This window comes from Saccostrea cucullata, unplaced genomic scaffold (assembly GCF_032062105.1).
Source record: "Saccostrea cucullata isolate Sc308-1 unplaced genomic scaffold, CSIRO_AGI_Scuc_v1 ctg938, whole genome shotgun sequence".
Taxonomy (NCBI): domain Eukaryota; kingdom Metazoa; phylum Mollusca; class Bivalvia; order Ostreida; family Ostreidae; genus Saccostrea; species Saccostrea cuccullata.
The window spans coordinates 370,436-389,444 of record NW_026931372.1 but is presented as its reverse complement, the minus strand read 5'-3'; the positions used below and the strand labels follow the sequence as shown (position 1 = coordinate 389,444).

General features: G+C 34.2%; 2 protein-coding genes across 2 annotated transcripts; one reads left to right on the top strand and one right to left on the bottom strand.

Annotated features, from left to right (window-relative positions):
* Nucleotides 1-3,719: 3,719 nt before the first annotated feature.
* Nucleotides 3,720-13,864, bottom strand: LOC134232374 (protein cereblon-like). Its single transcript, XM_062714320.1, has 9 exons — nucleotides 13,627-13,864; nucleotides 9,717-9,829; nucleotides 8,938-9,140; nucleotides 8,558-8,725; nucleotides 8,020-8,203; nucleotides 7,734-7,799; nucleotides 7,159-7,359; nucleotides 6,273-6,466; nucleotides 3,720-5,949 (listed from the first exon to the last, which is right to left on the bottom strand). Exons 1-9 carry the CDS (start codon nucleotides 13,862-13,864, stop codon nucleotides 5,778-5,780), a joined length of 1,539 nt encoding a protein of 512 aa, XP_062570304.1. The 3' UTR covers nucleotides 3,720-5,777.
* Nucleotides 13,844-17,611, top strand: LOC134232376 (dnaJ homolog subfamily B member 9-like). Its single transcript, XM_062714322.1, has 5 exons — nucleotides 13,844-13,914; nucleotides 14,669-14,842; nucleotides 14,916-14,985; nucleotides 16,200-16,721; nucleotides 17,156-17,611. Exons 2-5 carry the CDS (start codon nucleotides 14,696-14,698, stop codon nucleotides 17,224-17,226), a joined length of 810 nt encoding a protein of 269 aa, XP_062570306.1. The 5' UTR covers nucleotides 13,844-13,914; nucleotides 14,669-14,695; the 3' UTR covers nucleotides 17,227-17,611.
* Nucleotides 17,612-19,009: the final 1,398 nt, after the last annotated feature.

Genomic DNA, 19,009 nt, shown 5'->3' with positions numbered 1-19,009 from the left:
TAAGTGGAATTTTTTTTAAGTCCAAGGGGCATAACTCTAACAAAAATGGTGCAATCATACCCAAAACAGAACTTGACCTAGATATTCTTATGATAAATATTGTATGGAGTATACCAAATTTCATTTCGAAATGTGCAATCTCTGCGAAGATAATGAAGGGAAACTGCAAATAATTGGAACTTTTCTCAGTCAAAGGGGCATAACTCTGTCCAAAATGGCATCAGCAAAGCAAATGCCCTCCTATTCATCTGATATATCTGTATACCAAATTTCATTTCAGTATGTGCAATGGTTGTGAAGAAAATATGTGTAAAAAAAAATGAAAAAAAATTTAGGAACAGACAAGCAGCAAAGCAATATGCCCTTCCTTCTCAAGGGGGTAATCAAATACATGTATTGGTACATGTGCTAAAAAAAAATTGATAAAAAAAAATATTAAGATTACAAGATAAACGTCTAGCATATCAAGTTCAATTTGGTAATCAAATACATGTATTTTCTTATTTCTAGATGCCTCCTCGGACTGTCTTAAAGCAAAGACACCCTCTGCAGCAGAAAGATTTGTTCCCCATCATCAAAGAGCTGAGAGGGTTACAACAGCCGGTGAAGCAGTTTGCGCGTTACAAAATCAACACGCCGCTTGAAGACATGGACTAGGAGGAAGCGATTAACACCTTTAGGGAGCTGACCGGGGAATATGAAAAAGAGTGCTGATGGCTGGTAAAGAGATGACAGAACAAAACCTAAAGATGCTTCATCATCTTGTGATCTTAATGTAAAATGAGACTTACCAGCTGGCCAAGATGGTGAAAACATCCAGGGCCAGAGCAAATTAATGTAATTATTCCTCCCCAGCCTCCCAGGCAGCAAAAATCTGCAGAGAAATTCTCTTGGAGTTGAAGAACATGAATCCCACCACCATCCCCAGCAAATTGTAGTGTACATTTTAAATTATCAGTAATTTCATGCCCAGGATTACCTGTGTACTGAGACAACCAGTGATGCTTCACCAGACTTGGGGGAATTTTCACCACCAAACATTGATGCAGGTTCAAGCATGTCTGCAGGAGATGTGGAGGCAAGTACCCAGCTAAAAGCTGATCAACCAACAAGTCATCTTCATAAATTGATCATGACGTTTATTAAATTAGACAAAATTATTCTCTATGCACAAAATTAACCAGATCATCTTTTTTGAAGGGAAGGTTTTCAACATGGTTTTAAACTACAATATTCTGGTCTTAGAACACCTAGGTTTTCAATCAACAACATCTGGCTCACCAAGTTCTCCGATGCTGTACTACACTCGGCCCGAAACAGACAAAGATAGAGCTGACATTAGGAGATAAAAGACCCTAGATCAAATAAGAATTCAACTATTAGAGAGTTTACACAGGCTTTACAAAAGCACAATTATGAATTTTTTTGTAGACATAGACAAGAGCTAGATTTATACGAGCGCGACATTATAGATATGGCCATCTTATATGCAGGCTCTGTGTTTTACGAGTACCACGAACAGTTCAGTGCTAGGGCAGCTGCTTACCCTAAGTACCAGAACATACCAATAGACTGGTCAGTCCGTAACAACACTTTATTCTGTAACATCTTTGCTAATGAAAAGCCGGTCACATGCACTCCCTGCAACAGTATCAGTTAGGCTATCTAAATTTAATTCCCTGGTTCTCAGGCCAATTTTCTCCAAAACAGATGCGGGAGGGCGGCATTTTATTTTTCATTTTATTGGCAATAAAGTAGATGAGGGAGGTATTTTTTTTAATTTTAATTTCCGAATTTTCTTTAACATAAAGATAATTTTTTTAATCACAGATATACTTTCCATTTCTGGTCAAAATTTCTGCTTTATCCATTGCTTAACAGGGTGTAAACATCGTAGGTAATGTCCTCGAATGTATTTTCAAACGAAGTAGCCAAAATCTCATTGTAAATGGCTACCGGAAGTGATATTTGAATACTAAACTACGAAACAAATGAGGTCGGAATTTTTTTTCCCGGATTGGTCTCCGCAACTCCAACTTTTTATTTTATCAAAAATACAATAAAATCGGCAATGCGGCCACCTCAAAACGGATGCGCGCGGGCCTGAGAACCAAGATTTCAATTTTAAATGGCCTTATACTGCTCCCTTCTGTCATAAAAACCTAGAGAAAGGTGCCAAGCCTTACCACTCATCTCAAACTTACCGTCAATATTCAAACGCATTACAAAGCGGGTTTAGAAATAGTTAGCAATTATAATGACATAGGACGCAATCGAAAAAGATGTAACAACTTGCATGTTTGTAAGACTCATAAACAAACTGGGCATCCACAATCTCAGTGCCATTTAAAAAAATGAAGTAAAGCCCCGGAGGAAAGGGTCACCAGAGCGGGAGAACCAGTGAATAGTATAACCATTTCAAGTTTTACCAGTTAACATAGTACAGTTAATTCTCAATAAAGCGCCACCTTTTGTAATTTAGAAATCATGGCGGTATAACGAATTTGGCGATGAATTGAATTTTCCATCTTTTAGGAAATAAGACATTATAGAGTTATCGTTCTTAGAAATACCATTTAGCGTTTCTATTCTTATTATCACATGTACATGTGTATATATAAACATATTTCTATATTTGAAAATACTTCAAGTAAGTTTTTTAATGTACAATTTTGCTAAAACAAAATATTCAGTTATGAAATTAAGACAAGTACATGTGTGTGTATGTAAATCTGCACGTTTGATATTGAAAAAAAAAAATGCTGGGTCGATCGTCGTGATATATTGCCTATAGTACGCAAAATAAGTTCTTGAATAAATTCATTGTTTATGAAATCATTGTTAATGAAACGTTCACAATTTCTGACTTATAATTATTTTTTTAAGCAAACTTTGAATTGTTTTTAAAAGCAGAGATCATCAAAATGATATCGTTATCGGCGTACTTTGCAACGACCGCTTTCTTGGCGAAGCGTTGAATTATAAATGATTTTATTAAACAGAAAACAAAATTATTCTAACAGTTCATGTTAAAATTATTGTTTATTTAATTAATTTACTTAATTGCATGAACCTTGACTGGCTTTGCATGCTTTACAACAGGGATAGCGTCAACCAATTAGTCGCGCTTCACTGACCACATGCACCTGTGGCGGTATTATCGAGATAATTGACACTTAAAAATAAACGTTTGTTGTGAAAACAGGGTGGCGGATGGCGGTATGCGAATTTGGCGTTATAAAGAGAATTTTATATAGCAGGAAAAACGTTCTTGGGAAATCATGGCGGTATTGCGAAAATGGCGATGAATCGAATGGCGATAATTCGAGAATTGACTGTACTCTTTGTATGAGAAAAACAACTTTAAGTCTATCGCGAGTGTTCTCAGTCTGGGACTCCTGGACAAAGAAAAGGTGTCACCAAGTTTGGATGCACCCAATGCAATATGCTAGTTCATCTTGAGTGTCAATCAAATCATATAATAAGGATGCTGAGACAGTAGGGGCTTTAAATCAGTGAAGTTTGATTTGGTCAAAATCGTCTGATAATTTTTCTCCAATGTGTGGTAATAATGGCAGAAAATGGAGTTTAAGAGGTTATCATTTATTACATCTTAAACTAGGTAAGAAGAAAAGAACAGGGACCGGAAAAGAATTTTAAGATTTAGAAGCAAGACTTGCCAGTCAAGAAGAGGAAATAGTGGAGTATTTGTTCTTTTTTTCTTTTAAAGGTTTTCATTGCAAATGCATTCATTCTGATCTGTGAATTACCAGATCACATACCGAGGACAAAGCCAAACAAACCAGGGCATATTTTAGACATGACGAACGGAGCTGATGGAATAGCTCTTTACCCAAGATATTTTTTCAACATTCTAAGATGTAATCCACCTATACAACAGCTAAATATGTCTAATCTGACTGGGAAACACATTTTGTGTCACAATAGGTAGGATTACAGTGTAAACCACATGGGAATATACTACCAAACGGGACTGATCACTGAAAATAAATGTCAGAAATCACAGTGAAATAGCTTGCACAGGTCGCAGATTACAACCTAATCCTGTACATATATATACTTTTATGCTTACTTTTTTTTATTAACAGTGTATCCTTTCCAGTTTTTCTTCCTATATATTAGGGATTTTTTTTATAAAAAATTTCTCTCTTTCTACAACTTAGAACAGTGCAATGTTATAATTTTATTTTTATTATTTATTTTGTGATATTTTCAATTGTACTGTTTAATTACAGTAATTATAAATCAGTTTACATGAGTTCAAATGAATTCTCACTTTTAAATAACTGGGTTTAAATGATGGTTGATGAATATTGGTGTTTTACAAATTCATGATGAAGATGAAATATTTACAAGAAAACTTTTATGCAATCAAAAACTTGAAAATATGCCTACAGTAAATTATTCCTCAAATAAACATGTTCTCAGTTCAAAGTTCTAGCATACTGAATGTGGTGAAGGTAATTTGAGGAGAATGCCACTGAATTTTTTTTTTTTTTACAATTTCAATGGCATCATACCCATATGCAGGCATTTCTGTTTTAAAATAGCCCATTCTTTAAAAGAATATATATATACATTATGTTTTATATACACATGGTTCTTGATGCTTGTCCTTAGTGTGATGATCGAAACTTTTCGGGAGAAATTGGCATTGAAAATTTTAAACTTTCAATGGTCACCCACATACATACACAGTGTACCCATTTTTTAATATATACTGTATACAAAGTTATATTGCCATGTGTTAGATTTGCCCTTTTCCACTAGAGAACAAATTTCCCCATTTTAAATTCACCCTGTCAAAGTTCAGTTTAAGATTTTATGCTGTGTTCATTGAATTCATTCCATTTTTAAATTCTCAAAACCTTGAAATGGGCAAAAAGGGCGAAAATAAAACAGGGACAAACATTTCCCTGTATACAGTATATAAACATATGTATGTTTAAAGTTATAATTTAAGCAAAATAAATTTGAAGATTCAGACTGCTCAGATGACAGAATGAATCGTCAAATCTTCTAAGATAACATGTCATGTGTATACTCAACTGTAACTCGGAATTCAAGACATGAAATATAGCATAAAGAAGAAAATCAAAAAGAAAAGGTTTAGCAAAAAAAAAATGTGAGTTCAAAATCTCAATATTCTGAGAAATTATCTTTCAAATTTCTCAGCAAATGTTTATAATTTCAAGAAAATATGCACAATTTTGCTTTTTAGTGACCTAAAGTTATAGTTGAGTACTTATGCATATAATGTGACTTTTCTTAATAGTCTACCTATAAATAATATTATACTTGATTTTTGAAAGACAAAAAGCAAGCACTTGGCACAAGACATGAATGTAAAAATAAAAGTTCGAAAGCCGACAATTGTCAACTTTCGGAGAACAATATAATCCTTATACAAGTGTACATGTATGATTTAATAGCTTTGTTGATGTTGACAAGTTGCTTGCTTTCACTTCATGAAAATTAATACATGTCTGATGTTTAAGAATTACATCATTCTTAGTGGTTGATGCAAGATTTTTTTCCAAAATTAGGTACTTTGGAAAATTTGCATAATCTTAAATACAAATCCATACACAAACTCACTTAAATTTAACATGATTAAAACATCCACTCACTCGTACTATTTTTGTACATTTAAATAAAATTTATCACATGCAATGAGAACTTGGCACAATAAAATGGAATTCAGTATTAATGGAAATATTGCTGAAATAATCACAGACCAGGAACAGGAAGTGACATCACATGACTGGTACCCATCCCTCATTCTCCTCTGTTTGGTGCAGACCTGGTATAACAGATGCTCTAGTCAGGCCAAAAAATTTCTGAGGAGTTAGCTCTTTACGTGTTGCTGTAAATTTCCAGCCAATGTGAAAAGCACACCTCCTGCACTGGGCTATAGTCCAAGCATAGCTGAAAAATAAGATTTCATTAAAGGTTCACATCACATTGTCAGAAAAAAATGTCATTGAATACCGAAATGTCACATACATTACACTTTAATAAAGCTTGTAGCATTTTGGATTTTGCAAATTCTCAACAGGACAAAACATATCATATTGTCAGAAAACATTTTAGTGAACACTAATATTTTTATTTTTTATATTTTTATCAAACTAAAAGACTTAAGTTGCAAAGAACTTTCAAAACGCTAGTAATTTTAAACACGCATACTCTTTTCTTGACCTTTTCAATTTAAACAAGACATAAAAATAACCCCCTGACAGGATCCATACCCTGGGAACCAGCTATGTTCTTTTGTGGCTCTTCCAATGAGATTCAGATTCTGGGCCTTGTAGACGGTCATGGTCTCATGGACATACCCCTGGGGGTTCACGTACGCCCCCAGGGGCCCCTCAACAGAGAGACAGAAGACATCATTCTTGTTGGCTATGTTTGTGTTACACTCTTTACAACACAGGGTTGAACACTGAAATAGAAAGATACTCAGGAGTTATAAAACAAGGCAATGTATCTTACAAGTGGTAAAAAGAATACAAAGAGAAAGTCAAGTAAAACCAATCATTTCTACATTGTCTTCAAATATCACGTTTATAATTCCTCTACATAAACAAACATTTAAAACCTCAGAATTTCTCTGTTTTTCAAATAGAATGGAAAAATATGCGATACAAAATCAGATATAAATTTTCCAATTTTATAGACAAGTGGTTGTCAATGTCTAAGGTGCATCTTTTCTAAAGCATCATATGATTCCACTAAATGTCTGTAGAGATTACCTACACATTTTATCCTGTATTCGTTGTTTGGTAATGTATGTCTACAGGGCTAATATATATCTGTACATTCTCAGTTTTTGAACGATACTCAGTGAACACCTCAGTCTCTGTATCACACTGTCTATTGTTTGTACATTCTCTGTATCGCTGTGTCTATTGTTTGTACATTCTTACCTTCTGTACTCGGTGAACACCTCAGTTTCTGTATCACGCTGTCTATTGTTTGTACATTCTCTGTATCGCTGTGTCTATTGTTTGTACATTCTTACCTTCTGTACTCGGTGAACACCTCAGTCTCTGTATCACGCTGTCTATTGTTTGTACATTCTCTGTATTGCTGTGTCTATTGTTTGTACGCTGTCTATTGTTTGTACATTCTTACCTTTTGTACGATACTCAGTGAACACCTCAGTCTTTGTATCGCGCTGTCTATTCCCAGCAGATTGAGTCGGAGGTTGTCATCGAGCGGAAGGTTTTGTATTAACCAGTAGGATAACTCCACAGGGTGACTAGGTAACTTCTCAGGCGTGTAAGACGTGTTCCACTTAAACAACTCCCTCTTCACATTTTTGACCACCAATTCCTGTTCATAAGAAAAGATTCATATGAATGTATAACAAGGACTCAAATTGGATGGCTCCATCTTCTGGGAATGTAATGAATGAAGATTCTAAATGAGTGGCATTGATCCCTAAATTTGTCAATGAACTGTAGATTACTTTATTTTCGCGACATCTTGTTTTCGAGAGATAGTCATTGACTCTTGATTAGCGAGACAAAATTTTCACGAATTGTGGTTTTTGCTCTATATAATCTTAAGGAATACTATTATATGTGAGAATAAAATTTTCACGAGCACACTGTCTCGCATAATTATGCGAAAAAAAAGTTCTCGCAGATAAAAAATGATTTACAGTATTGTATTTGGAAATAGGGGTTATTAGTTAGGATACATACAGGATCATACATCTTGTATACCCACGGAGGCCACCACGTCAAGTATGCTGCAGAAAAACGGTTCACCTGCAAAACAAAATATTTATTTTCATGATTCTTTCTGTATTAAGGATTTCTACCCGTAATAGGACAAAATTCTCTACCCTTAAATATACGTCGCTTTAAATAAATCAGAAGTTCACATTGATTAATCCGATATGGAAGACTTTTGCATAAAATTTTGTCAGTCTTGCATTAAAATTACATTACTGCAGTACTGCACAATACAATACTTTGATATCATTACCTGTGGAGTATTGAACATGGTTACACTGGACAGTATGTTTCCCTGTCTGTCTACAGCGGTCTTTGTAGATGTACCCTGGTCCAGAGGCTCACAACAAAACTTACAATGGGAGCTGGGCCGAGCGTCGCTCAATATGTCCCCCAGAACTCTCTCCTCCAGGATCTTCACTGTGCACATCAAAATCCTACAATGGATGAAGTAGAAAATATGTAATCCTACAATGGATGAAGTAGAATATGCAATCTTATATAGGAAGAAAAATAATGAATGACCCTACACTCCACTTACATGTACACTGAAGATAATCAACTTAACCTTTGCATTAACTGCAACATAGATCCAAATATCTGGACTATTCACTCTTTAACTCGCCAGTCATATCTGTAAAGTGTATTTCTTCTGAACTTGTTACATTCACTTGGGAGGGGGAGGGGAATGCTTTGAAGAAATTTGACTTTCAGTAAAATAAAAGTTGAACAACTCTTAAAAATTTTACCTATTGAGATAAAATAGAAAAGCCTGATAACTCTGACTTTACCCAGTTGCTGTTCTTCTGGACTCCATGACCTTGAACCTCTGACGACCTTTGGCCTTTACTCTGATGGAAGCTAGTCCGGTTCTATCATCAGTCTCGTCTTTGACAGAGAATATTTCTGCTGTGGTTCCAATGTTTGCAATAATATGGCCACCATCATCTTCAGAGAACCTGACAATTTAGAAATTTCAAATGTTGCTTGTAATTATAATAATGTAACACCTGTTTAAATTATTATCTATAGATTTAATGTCAGATAATTGACAAACTGTTACATTTTATCATAACATATGATAGAAATATCTCCTTTGTATTAAAACTATTATGAAGTATATTTAAAGTAGTAAAGTTTTAACATTGTTGAGTTTTAATCTGTTTTGAACCTGTAAGCTACAATGCCGAATGTGTTGTCTTTATCCATCACTCCTTTCAGCATGGCTACTGTGTGCTGGTGGAACAGGTGTAGAGGAATGGTTTGATCGGGGACCAGCACCATCCCTGGGAGTTGAATGACAGGGATAGAAATCGTGGACCCCTCCTCGTAAAACGTACGGCCTCGCACATCCTCCAAATCATCCCCCAGGTACTAGAAAATACAAGGTTAGGATGAGTGCATACATCTTTATGAACACAACCAAACCAGTACTGTAAAGAAGCTGCAATATTTGTAAATGGGCCTAAATTTGGGCAAAAATTGTCTTTGGTAACAAAAATACACATATCTTCCAATAATCTCTGAATGAAATAAAACCTATTATTTCTGCAATTAAAAATTATGGACTTTATATAAATTTTACAAGTAGCCATAGACTTGATCATATTAAAGCTATATTTTTGATAAATTATACTCATGATATGGTATCATAAACTATCTTTTTGTGAAGCTTGAACTTCCAATAGAGATCAGTCTAGAACTTGAGCCTTTTCCCTGCCAGTGACCTTGAACTTGTCAGAATTAACATGATCAAGGTCAAGATATAACAAAGGCTTATCTTAATTAGATAAAATACCAAAATGAATCTATTTAAAACATTTTTTTTTTCTAGTGTGAGAGAGAGAGGAAGTGATCAAATTTAATGGATTCTTGACTTATCAACCAACTAACCAAGTGAGACAGGTAGTGACTCATCAAATGTAATGGACACCTGTGTTTATGACTTACTGAGTGAGAAATGGGTAGTGACTGATCAAATGTAATGGACTCTTGTCTTATCAGTTGACTGCTGTCAGTTTCCTCTTCAGAACTCTCACTTTCCTCGCTACCACTTGAGGAATCTGTAGAAAAACATTGAACCCAGTTAGTATATTATTGGCCTTCTGAACAATGGTTTCAGTACTTTAATAAATTTAAATTTTCTTCCTCACTAAATAATAACTAATAAATATACATTGACATGTTCAGATGTTTAAGATGAAAAAAAGCATGAAGAAACAGTAAAAATTATGAGATTGAGATGTTTCCTGTCCATTTTAGCACAGAACATCCTGATGAAAATATTAAGTCACCACAAAACCATTTCAAGGTGAAACAGAACTGGGGTGAAACATCCCAGGTTCTAGGTTTCCTCCTTGTTCATCCCTCTGTCCATGTGTCATTGTCACTTAATTTTCCGCATTTTCCAATGCTTGCAGAAATTGCACCTCTTTGCTGAGCTAGTGTGTCTTGCAAGGACTTGTCGAAATTTTTTAATCACTGTCAGACATTTGGTCTGACAAAGTTGAAAGTTCTGTCGGACCAGTCAAACTTTTGTCAGACCAGATGCTTGTACCTTACTTTGGCGCTGAGAAAGTCAAATCAATAACAGCACCAAAATGCCCCTTCAATCTAACAAGTTTCCTTTCTTGGGATAGAGAGTCTTTAACATAGACATAAATGACATGTTTTATGACTTTGTTATTGCCTGACGTCACGGCGTCAGGCTGTATAAGGATTGATATTTCCGAGGTGCGAAGAGAAGAGGTCAGAGTTAGCCAGCAAAATTTTGTGCATGCTGATTATCACTGGAATTTGTTACCTCCGTTTCAACAAAACATTTAGCAGAAAAAAATAACAGTCTAATACTGATACAATATATTGATGTGTTTATTTCCTTTACTTTTTTTGCATGCAGCTGTTTATTTCATGCGATTTCATATACAGAGATGTCCGTTTAACCTTTTTTCTGCGTTTCTGTACTATTGGATGAGTCCATTAATCTGTCTTCTAGGTAAGGGGTGTCACAATCATTTTGCGCCAAATGTCACGTGTATATCTTCGCGCCCTTTTCCTGAATGATTCTACTGCACTGAATGGAAATGAAAACTTCAAGTCTGTTCTTTTCATCGGAATTTCGAACTTTGGGAAAAAACATATCAGTGATATTGTGAAAGAAGTTAGAAGTTACATCATTTAAAGTAAATAAAACGAAACGGAAAAAAATGTTCTTAAGAGGAAAACTTGCCAAATATACATTGTATTTCTGATCATATCTCGCCCGAACTCGCAGCCCCCCCTCCCTCCCAGTTTTCAGAGATAAAATTCTTCCTCCTATGAAACACAGAAAATAGACTTCCTAAAGGAAAAGTGTCCCTCCTATTCCAGGAATGATGAATAGAATGTAAGGAATTACCGTCAAGTTCGCTGGGTCATTTATGCATAACGGGCTGTTTCCAACAATCGTTGATGCTCTGGCATACCCAATGCATGTTTAATCATAACGATTCATTTATTTCTTGTAGTTATCATATTCTCAGCTGTCTTCCTGGTAGTCTATGCAGTTGAATCTAATTCTAAATTTTAATTTTAAAATTAATTTATAACCGGACCTTTACATAGGTACGGCTTTCCAGCATAATATTAATTCATTAGTTCATTTCCCTTATTTAATTACTACATCTAAAACCATTTATATAAATAAATTATAATGATTATAGGTTCCATAGATATTGATTGCATTAGTCAGGCAAGCTTTTTTGAAAAGCTATTACTTGTAACAAATTTACTTGGCTCAGTGCTCCAAGTTGCGACTAAAACGGTCGCATATGCGACCAAAAAATTAGTTTTGCGACTAGAAATTAAAACTAAGTCGCATTTTCGCGACTGAGAAAATTTGGGCTGGGAACGTCCATCTTTTTATGATCGGGATCGAGATTTACGTTTTCAAGATTCTCTATCAAGACAATTAATGTTTGAAGATATATACTTAAACACACTTTATAAAGCGTCGTATGGAATTGGATCACGTAATGTTATGACAGCATGCTGTAATAGTAAAGTTTGATAGAACCAGAAACATATATACATAACGTCTCTGAGAGAATGGCATCCAAACGTCGTAAACTTTCTAGAGTTTCTCTTTATTAAAGTATTTGATCAATGGTTTGCATATCACAATTAATTAAGTGTGTTTTGGCGGCATTGATAACGACTGCGACATGGGTAAGATACGTAGTAGTAAGTAAACAAGTAAACATGATAAACAATTGGCAAAGTCCTGTCTCAACAACTGTCAAAGTTTTATTTTCTTTTGATTATACTTTAATTCTTAAGGATCAGATTATGTGTGTTCTTCTGTATACCATACAAAGGGTGGTTGTATTTAATAAAAATATATCCTTCAACTAGCAAAAGATTTCTAGTCACAGTAATCAATAATCTTTGATTTAATAAAAACATAACACAAGTGGATGTTAGTTCATTGTTTTAATTGTTATTCACGTTTTCATCATGGCGAGTGAAAAATTTGTTAATGGCGACCAGAAATTCTGAAATGGCGACCAAAAAAAGTTTTAGGTCGCCATTTAGCGACCTAAAAGTAAGTGCGACTTGGAGCACTGTGGCTGTCGTCAACACGCCGCGTATGCAGCCATTTTTTCTGTGTCTGTGACCTTTAACTACGCATCCCGATCCCGACCTTTATTAAATTTTGATTACGCTCAAGTATTTTTCAAAAGGTCATCTGGACCGATGTTTTCTTAAATGTTATCGGTCAAGAAAAATTTTTACCGGCCTTGCCGACAGGACAGACAGATTTCGACAAGTCTGCTTGCAGTTTGCACTTTATTCCACTTTAATAAATTCCCCCTTTACATTTTTATTGGGGAACCAGATCACATTTGTTGATAAAGGTCTATTACATGTGTAACTTTTCCGTAATTTTGCAAAACTCTCATAAATGTTTGCTTAACTCCCCCCTTGACTAAATCCTGGTTTAAAGGTTGATTATTTTTTAAAGAAAATATTTTTTGTTAATTGTTTAAGTGCTTCTTCTTCATACTTGTATCTTCTACCAACCCAGTCTATTTTGAATCTGTAGAGTAATAACTTCAAAGTTTTCTGAGTAATAATAATTTGAACTGTTGAATTTTAAAACTGTGACTTTACTTCACTTTCTTTTGTGTGTTTGTTGTTAATGTCTGACTCTCTGTCTTGACACATGACGATGCCAACACTTGAAGGTGTAGTGCTGCAAATATTGACCTTTGCTTCGCAATCAGGTTAATTGAGCAGTGAGGGATCTTTTACTTGCTAGCACCAACTGCAACATGGACCTTGTTTCATACAGTCTCATATGAACATGATGAAGGACCTGTGTCTCCACGTTTCACAGTGGGATTCGCACCTGCGACGCAATGATCAACTCCTTACTCCATGATTCTTAATATAGACACTCTACCTCTGTGGCATGTGAGCAACCCACTTCCCTTTGAAAGAAGAAATTACAACAGACAACAAATACACATGTAACGTTAACGTTACACTTTTTATGCTGGAGGTATCACTCAAGAAACTTCATTTAAAAAAATAAATATTTACTTTCATGCACAATGTTCAGATACATTGAAATTTATTAATCTTTTCTTAATGTTCGACAGTGTTTTCAATCATTAACATGTATCAGACCCATTCTCCTTAGAATGCCCAGCCTTGAATATTGTAATGGCGATGAGCGCCAAAACAACAGGCTCTGCAATCTCAGATGCTGGGCCTATATGGAGATAGTCGAGAAAATTCAGATTACCCACAATTGTGTGCATTTTTTCATGGTCTTACTTTAAAATGCAATGTTGCATCATTTTAAAACTATACACACCATCCTCTTCCCCATCTGGTTCAACAATGCCAATGCCTAAAAGAGGTAGCAAGTCATCATCCATTTCGCGGTTCTTCGCATCAGAAATATTCGGAATCAATTGATCTTCAGAAGATTCCAGAGGATTTACGAAAATAAAAGTAAGTTGCACGTGACATGAATTCACCAATGAAAAACCATGTCGTGTCTTTTGCTGAATTTTGTACTTCCGGTTCACAAAATACGAGTCATCTGTCATAAATATTCAGCACATTTAGTACGTCTTAGAGCGAAAACGAAAACAGAAAGGTAGGTAAATGAAACGTTTTTCTATTTCTTTTGACCTATGGTTATGGACATTTTACTTAATTTAGGTGAAATTTTGTCATTGAAAGAATACGGTTAATCTAAAGATTTTTACCTAATCATGCTGTTGTGGTCCAAAATTCATGGCCATCATCTCCTCAAGTTTCAGTATTAGGACTTAATTCTGGAGACATATACAATGCAGTGGGTTTTTTAATTTAATGTTTTATATATTGCTAAGGGTATGATAATCCAATTTAATTTTTGATTTAACTTTCACTGTCAGATTTTTTGAAAAGGTAACTTATGATGCAATATTTTGTAAATATAGCAGGTGAAAAAGTTACAACAGCTGTTTTCTTCAAATGGACTAAAAATTATAATCTCTTCTGTCCCTGAAAGTAAACTTTCAAGATAAACCAACTATGATCTCATTCTCTTGATCTCTTAATAAATGTAAAGACATCCCTTTGTGTGGACGTCTTGCACTTTGTTTATTTATACATATATTTCCCTGTTCCCTCATCAAAAGATGTGTCAGAAAAGATAGGTGGGGAAAAGCTTTCACCCAGACAGTCATACTGACAAGACGAGCATCATGCACATTATAATGCTATAACATTGCAAGCTGACTTCCTCTGATGCATCCTATTTAATAGACATTAAGAAAATATGATGTGAGGTTTGCATTACTTACACTGAAAACATTCGTCGAGGTGAGCTTCGTAATCTTTGATTACCTATGTTTTATTTCCAGATCGAGTAGAGTTACTTCTGTGAGGATATGAATTGTGATAACCTCATTTTACTGACTGCCCTATGTGGCATCTGGACAGTGAGCATATCACTGGCAAAGAAGGACTATTATGAGATTCTGGGGGTTAAGAAGAACGCCACAGACAAACAGATCAAGAGGGCCTTCACATTGCAAGCTGACTTCACTCTGATGCATCCTATTTAATAGACATTAAGAAAATATGATGTGAGGTTTGCATTACTTACAGGCCGTTAAATACCACCCTGATAAAAACAAAGACAAGGATGCACAGGAAAAATTTGTAGAAATAGCTAAAGGTTAGTCTAAAAATAGTGGGCAGGATAATTTGTAAATTAATAGAAGAAAAGAAACATCAACATTTCAAATACTAGTGATGGAACGATTGTCACCGACAATCGATTGTCGGCCGTCAGAAGCTCTTCGGTGCTACTAATCGATTATAAAATAAATGTCGCCAACATCGCTAACAAAAAATAAAATTGTCATGCTTTAATTTTATTACCAAATCCAAGTGTAAAAAGCATAAAAGTAGTGATGAATGTTCAAAACAAGGAAGGATTCCTTGTCTTGTTGATACTTTTACCGCCATGATTAAATATGGGGTCAGACTAAAACCAGGAAACGGTGATTTTGCAAGGTTTTTACTATACAAAGGAAAACATGATTAGTCTAGTCAATCTTTAAACGTAATTATAATCAGAAATACAAGTCTTACTTCTGGAGAACTACTTTTAAAACTTGCAATTTTAACTAATTAAAACTAATTTTAAGAAATAAATTTTATACATTTATTAAATGAAAGGTGGGACTAATATTAGTAAAATACCCATTGCATATTAAAAAAAAATTCCATTCTGTTTTTAATAGTCCTATATTGTTTAAAGTAAACAAATTATTATTTTCCACTTTTTAAAAAAGAAATTTCAATTAACATTTAAAATATTTAATGTAAGTAAATGATTTTTTTGTAAAAGTCTGACAGAAATCTGAATAAGTTTCAACCTTTCTATATTAATTTCATTCAAGTTCAAAATTTCGATTATAATCGATTATTAATCGATTATGCTCAGCCAATTATTACCGATAATCGATTCTGATTTTTTTCCGATTCCCCATCACTATCAAATACCGTAGAGCAAGGATAATTAAATTGTTTTAATTGATTATGTTGATTGATAAATTTCATATTTTCAATATTGTTTTAAATGATCTATCTACTTCCTCAGTTAAGGAAATGTATCGTCCATTCATTAGAAATGTGAGTATCCTTCAATGCCCTTTGACAATCAAGGATATTGGCATTTTTTATATAATGAACAAAATTTGTCTAAATTGAGGAAGTAAAAAAAATCATTAATTTTGAAACAATTAAAATTATGTGAATTTCATTCAACATTCAAAAGTCAGGTAATTCTTTTTAAGTTAAACCACATTTTCAAGACTGAAAATTGTCAATAATGTGACATAAATTGATATTTTGATGCTAACAAAATTTCAATTTAATTTACAGCCTATGAAACCTTGAGTGATCCTGAGAAGAGGAAGAAATATGATCAGTTTGGTGACGAAGCAGAAAACCTCAATGGAGGAGGAGGAGGGGGCGGTCAACCGTTCACGTTCAACATGAATGACTTTTTCCGTGGATTCGACGAAGCGTTCAATGCTCACCAGGATGGGCACCATCGTCATCAGGAAGGATTTAAATTTCACTTTGGAGGAAATGGTGGACAGCAAAACACCAGATTTTTTAATTTTGATGATTTATTTGAGGACGATGATGATGACGATGGTGATTTCTTCTCCTTTGGTGGGAGTCCATTCGGTCATCACAGCATGTTCTCCTTTGACGACGACGAAGAGGACATGTTCGGACATCAAGGTCAAGGTCATTATTCCCGCTCCCACAACCACAATCACCGCGCTCACCACACACACCACAGAAACCTACACCATAACTTACATCACATGCACAACAACATGCATGGTAACTTTGGTAACATGAGAATGCACTCTTCTGGTTTTCATAGTACAGGTAACAGCCTCTGCTTGCTTCTCTGATCTCTCTTTTATTATAGATCTTTAACGTATTGTGGATTTTTTTTAATGCTAGTTTTCAATTCAAATCTTTTGCAATGTTTCTCTTGTTTTATCACAGATCCAAGGTACTGTTTTCTATTTATTTATTTCATTTTTATTTATTTCAAATTATCTTCTTTTTTTTTTTTGGAAAATAAAAAAAATGAATGTCTGCAAATATATATTATTTTTCTTTTTCTTAAAGTTGCACTAATGCTTGCACACTCTGAGTCTCTTACTCAACCATTGTCTTGCAACTTATTATACTTTAAACACAACCTTAGCCTAGCTGATACCCAATGTCCCATAAAATATTCAGGGACTGTTTTAGTGTCAGTTGTGTACCGGTATTTGTTATCACGACTTAATATGATTTATTTTATTTTACAGGAGGTCGGACGTGTCGCACTGTGACTCAAAGAGTAGGAAACATGGTAACGACCCACACGGAGTGTTCATAATGTGTACCCCTAAACTGATAACCTTTACTGTGATATTATTCGCGACCTCGTGGTGCTTGGATTATCTATATTTAACTCCCCCTGACAAAGTCGGGAGGAGCCTATATCAGCAGGTGATTGTTAATCGTAATTTTCCGTAATTTATAAACAGACCTCGCACAGTTTCATAAAAACATTTGTTGGATCCTGTGGGGTGGCTGTTTTTTGATCCTCAGACACAAGGAATGAAAGTGTACATACAAGTGTTTAGACTGCTTGTTGGTAATATCAAAAAGTGCTGTGTGAAAGTTGATTGCTGATGACAGAAAATTATTGTTGAAATTAAGCACACAAATGACAAATTAATTTTCACTTTTGTTTTCCTGTTTTTTTTTTTTCAATGTTTGATTTTAAAAGTAGATATGATAAGAGATTTCCATATTGTGTTTTGTAAATTTTTTTTTGTTTCAAAAATCCGTTCAAGAATTTCAGTCTGTCTCTTAGCATAGATTAATTATGGTACATGGATGGCAGTAGCGGATAGAGTACCATGGATAGCATTATTTAGCAATATTTAATTTTTCATGGATAAATGTTCTTGATTACGGACATTCTGTGTTAGGCCATAATAAATAAATTGCTAGATTCTCATCCGAATTTTTTTAAAAATGGAGGCGGGCGGGCGGCTTTTATTTTATATTTTTTATTCAATTTTGTAGATTTTTTATTGACCTGGTCAATCGGTGTAATTTTATCTACAATGCCCGAATAAAAGTCATAGTAAAGAGTCAATTATCTCTTACTTCACATCTTCACCGATCAACCAATGACCCCTGTTTAAAATATATAGGCATGTATTACAGCAATTACCGTCTTTTCAGCTGTCAAAATCAAACTGTTTAAAACGAAAGTAGAATGGTATTACCGGACATTAAGACTAAAAAAAATCGTGTTATATTTTTATTATGGCCTTATTGAAATCAGAATGTAAGTAAAAACTGTGTTCATTGTAATATTATTTGTTCATGATGTTTTAAATTCATGTACTTTGTGTTGAAATGAATCATAGTTTTTCCCATGCCTACAGCAATTTTACTTATATTTGAACATTATTCATTTAATTCTTCAAGAAAGAATTCTTCTTTTTCCCAGATCATTAGATGCCTTCTACCTGGTATATATGTTCGATTTTATGAATAATGCTCAATTAATGACACTGTCTATAAAGATAGTATAATTTGCAGAATGTAAAATCAGAAATTTCGTAGAAAACATAGCAGGTTTTTCAGTACCAGAATGCTTTCTAGGTTGATATTGTTTGTATTTGTTGATTTGCTTTAATTTCAAGCCAAACAAATAAGAATGAATAGATAATTTCCCACAAGAATTTTATATACCTCTATGTTAACCTCTACAAGTATATTTTGATCTTCATTAAGATGATGTGTGAACTTTTTGGACTGAAAAAAAAAATATTCATAATATTTTAAATAGTCATATGAAAATCTTTCACTTCAGTAAAATGGAAAACACTTTGGAAAAATATTTTTGTATTCCTTCCTTATATCTGTAGTAAAAATATCAGTAGCTATCAATGATCAGAATTTTTTTTTTTAAGTTTAAAATTGATGAAAGCTTTGAATATTCATATTGGTTATAGATGTTTCATTCAAATTGCTATTCAGTAATTGTAGATGTAAATCATAATATTTGGGTATTGTATGTAATATTATAAGTGCAAGACTTTAAAACCTCTCTTCCTCATTCTAGAGGAAATGGTCCCTTGTGGCTTCAAGATTAAACA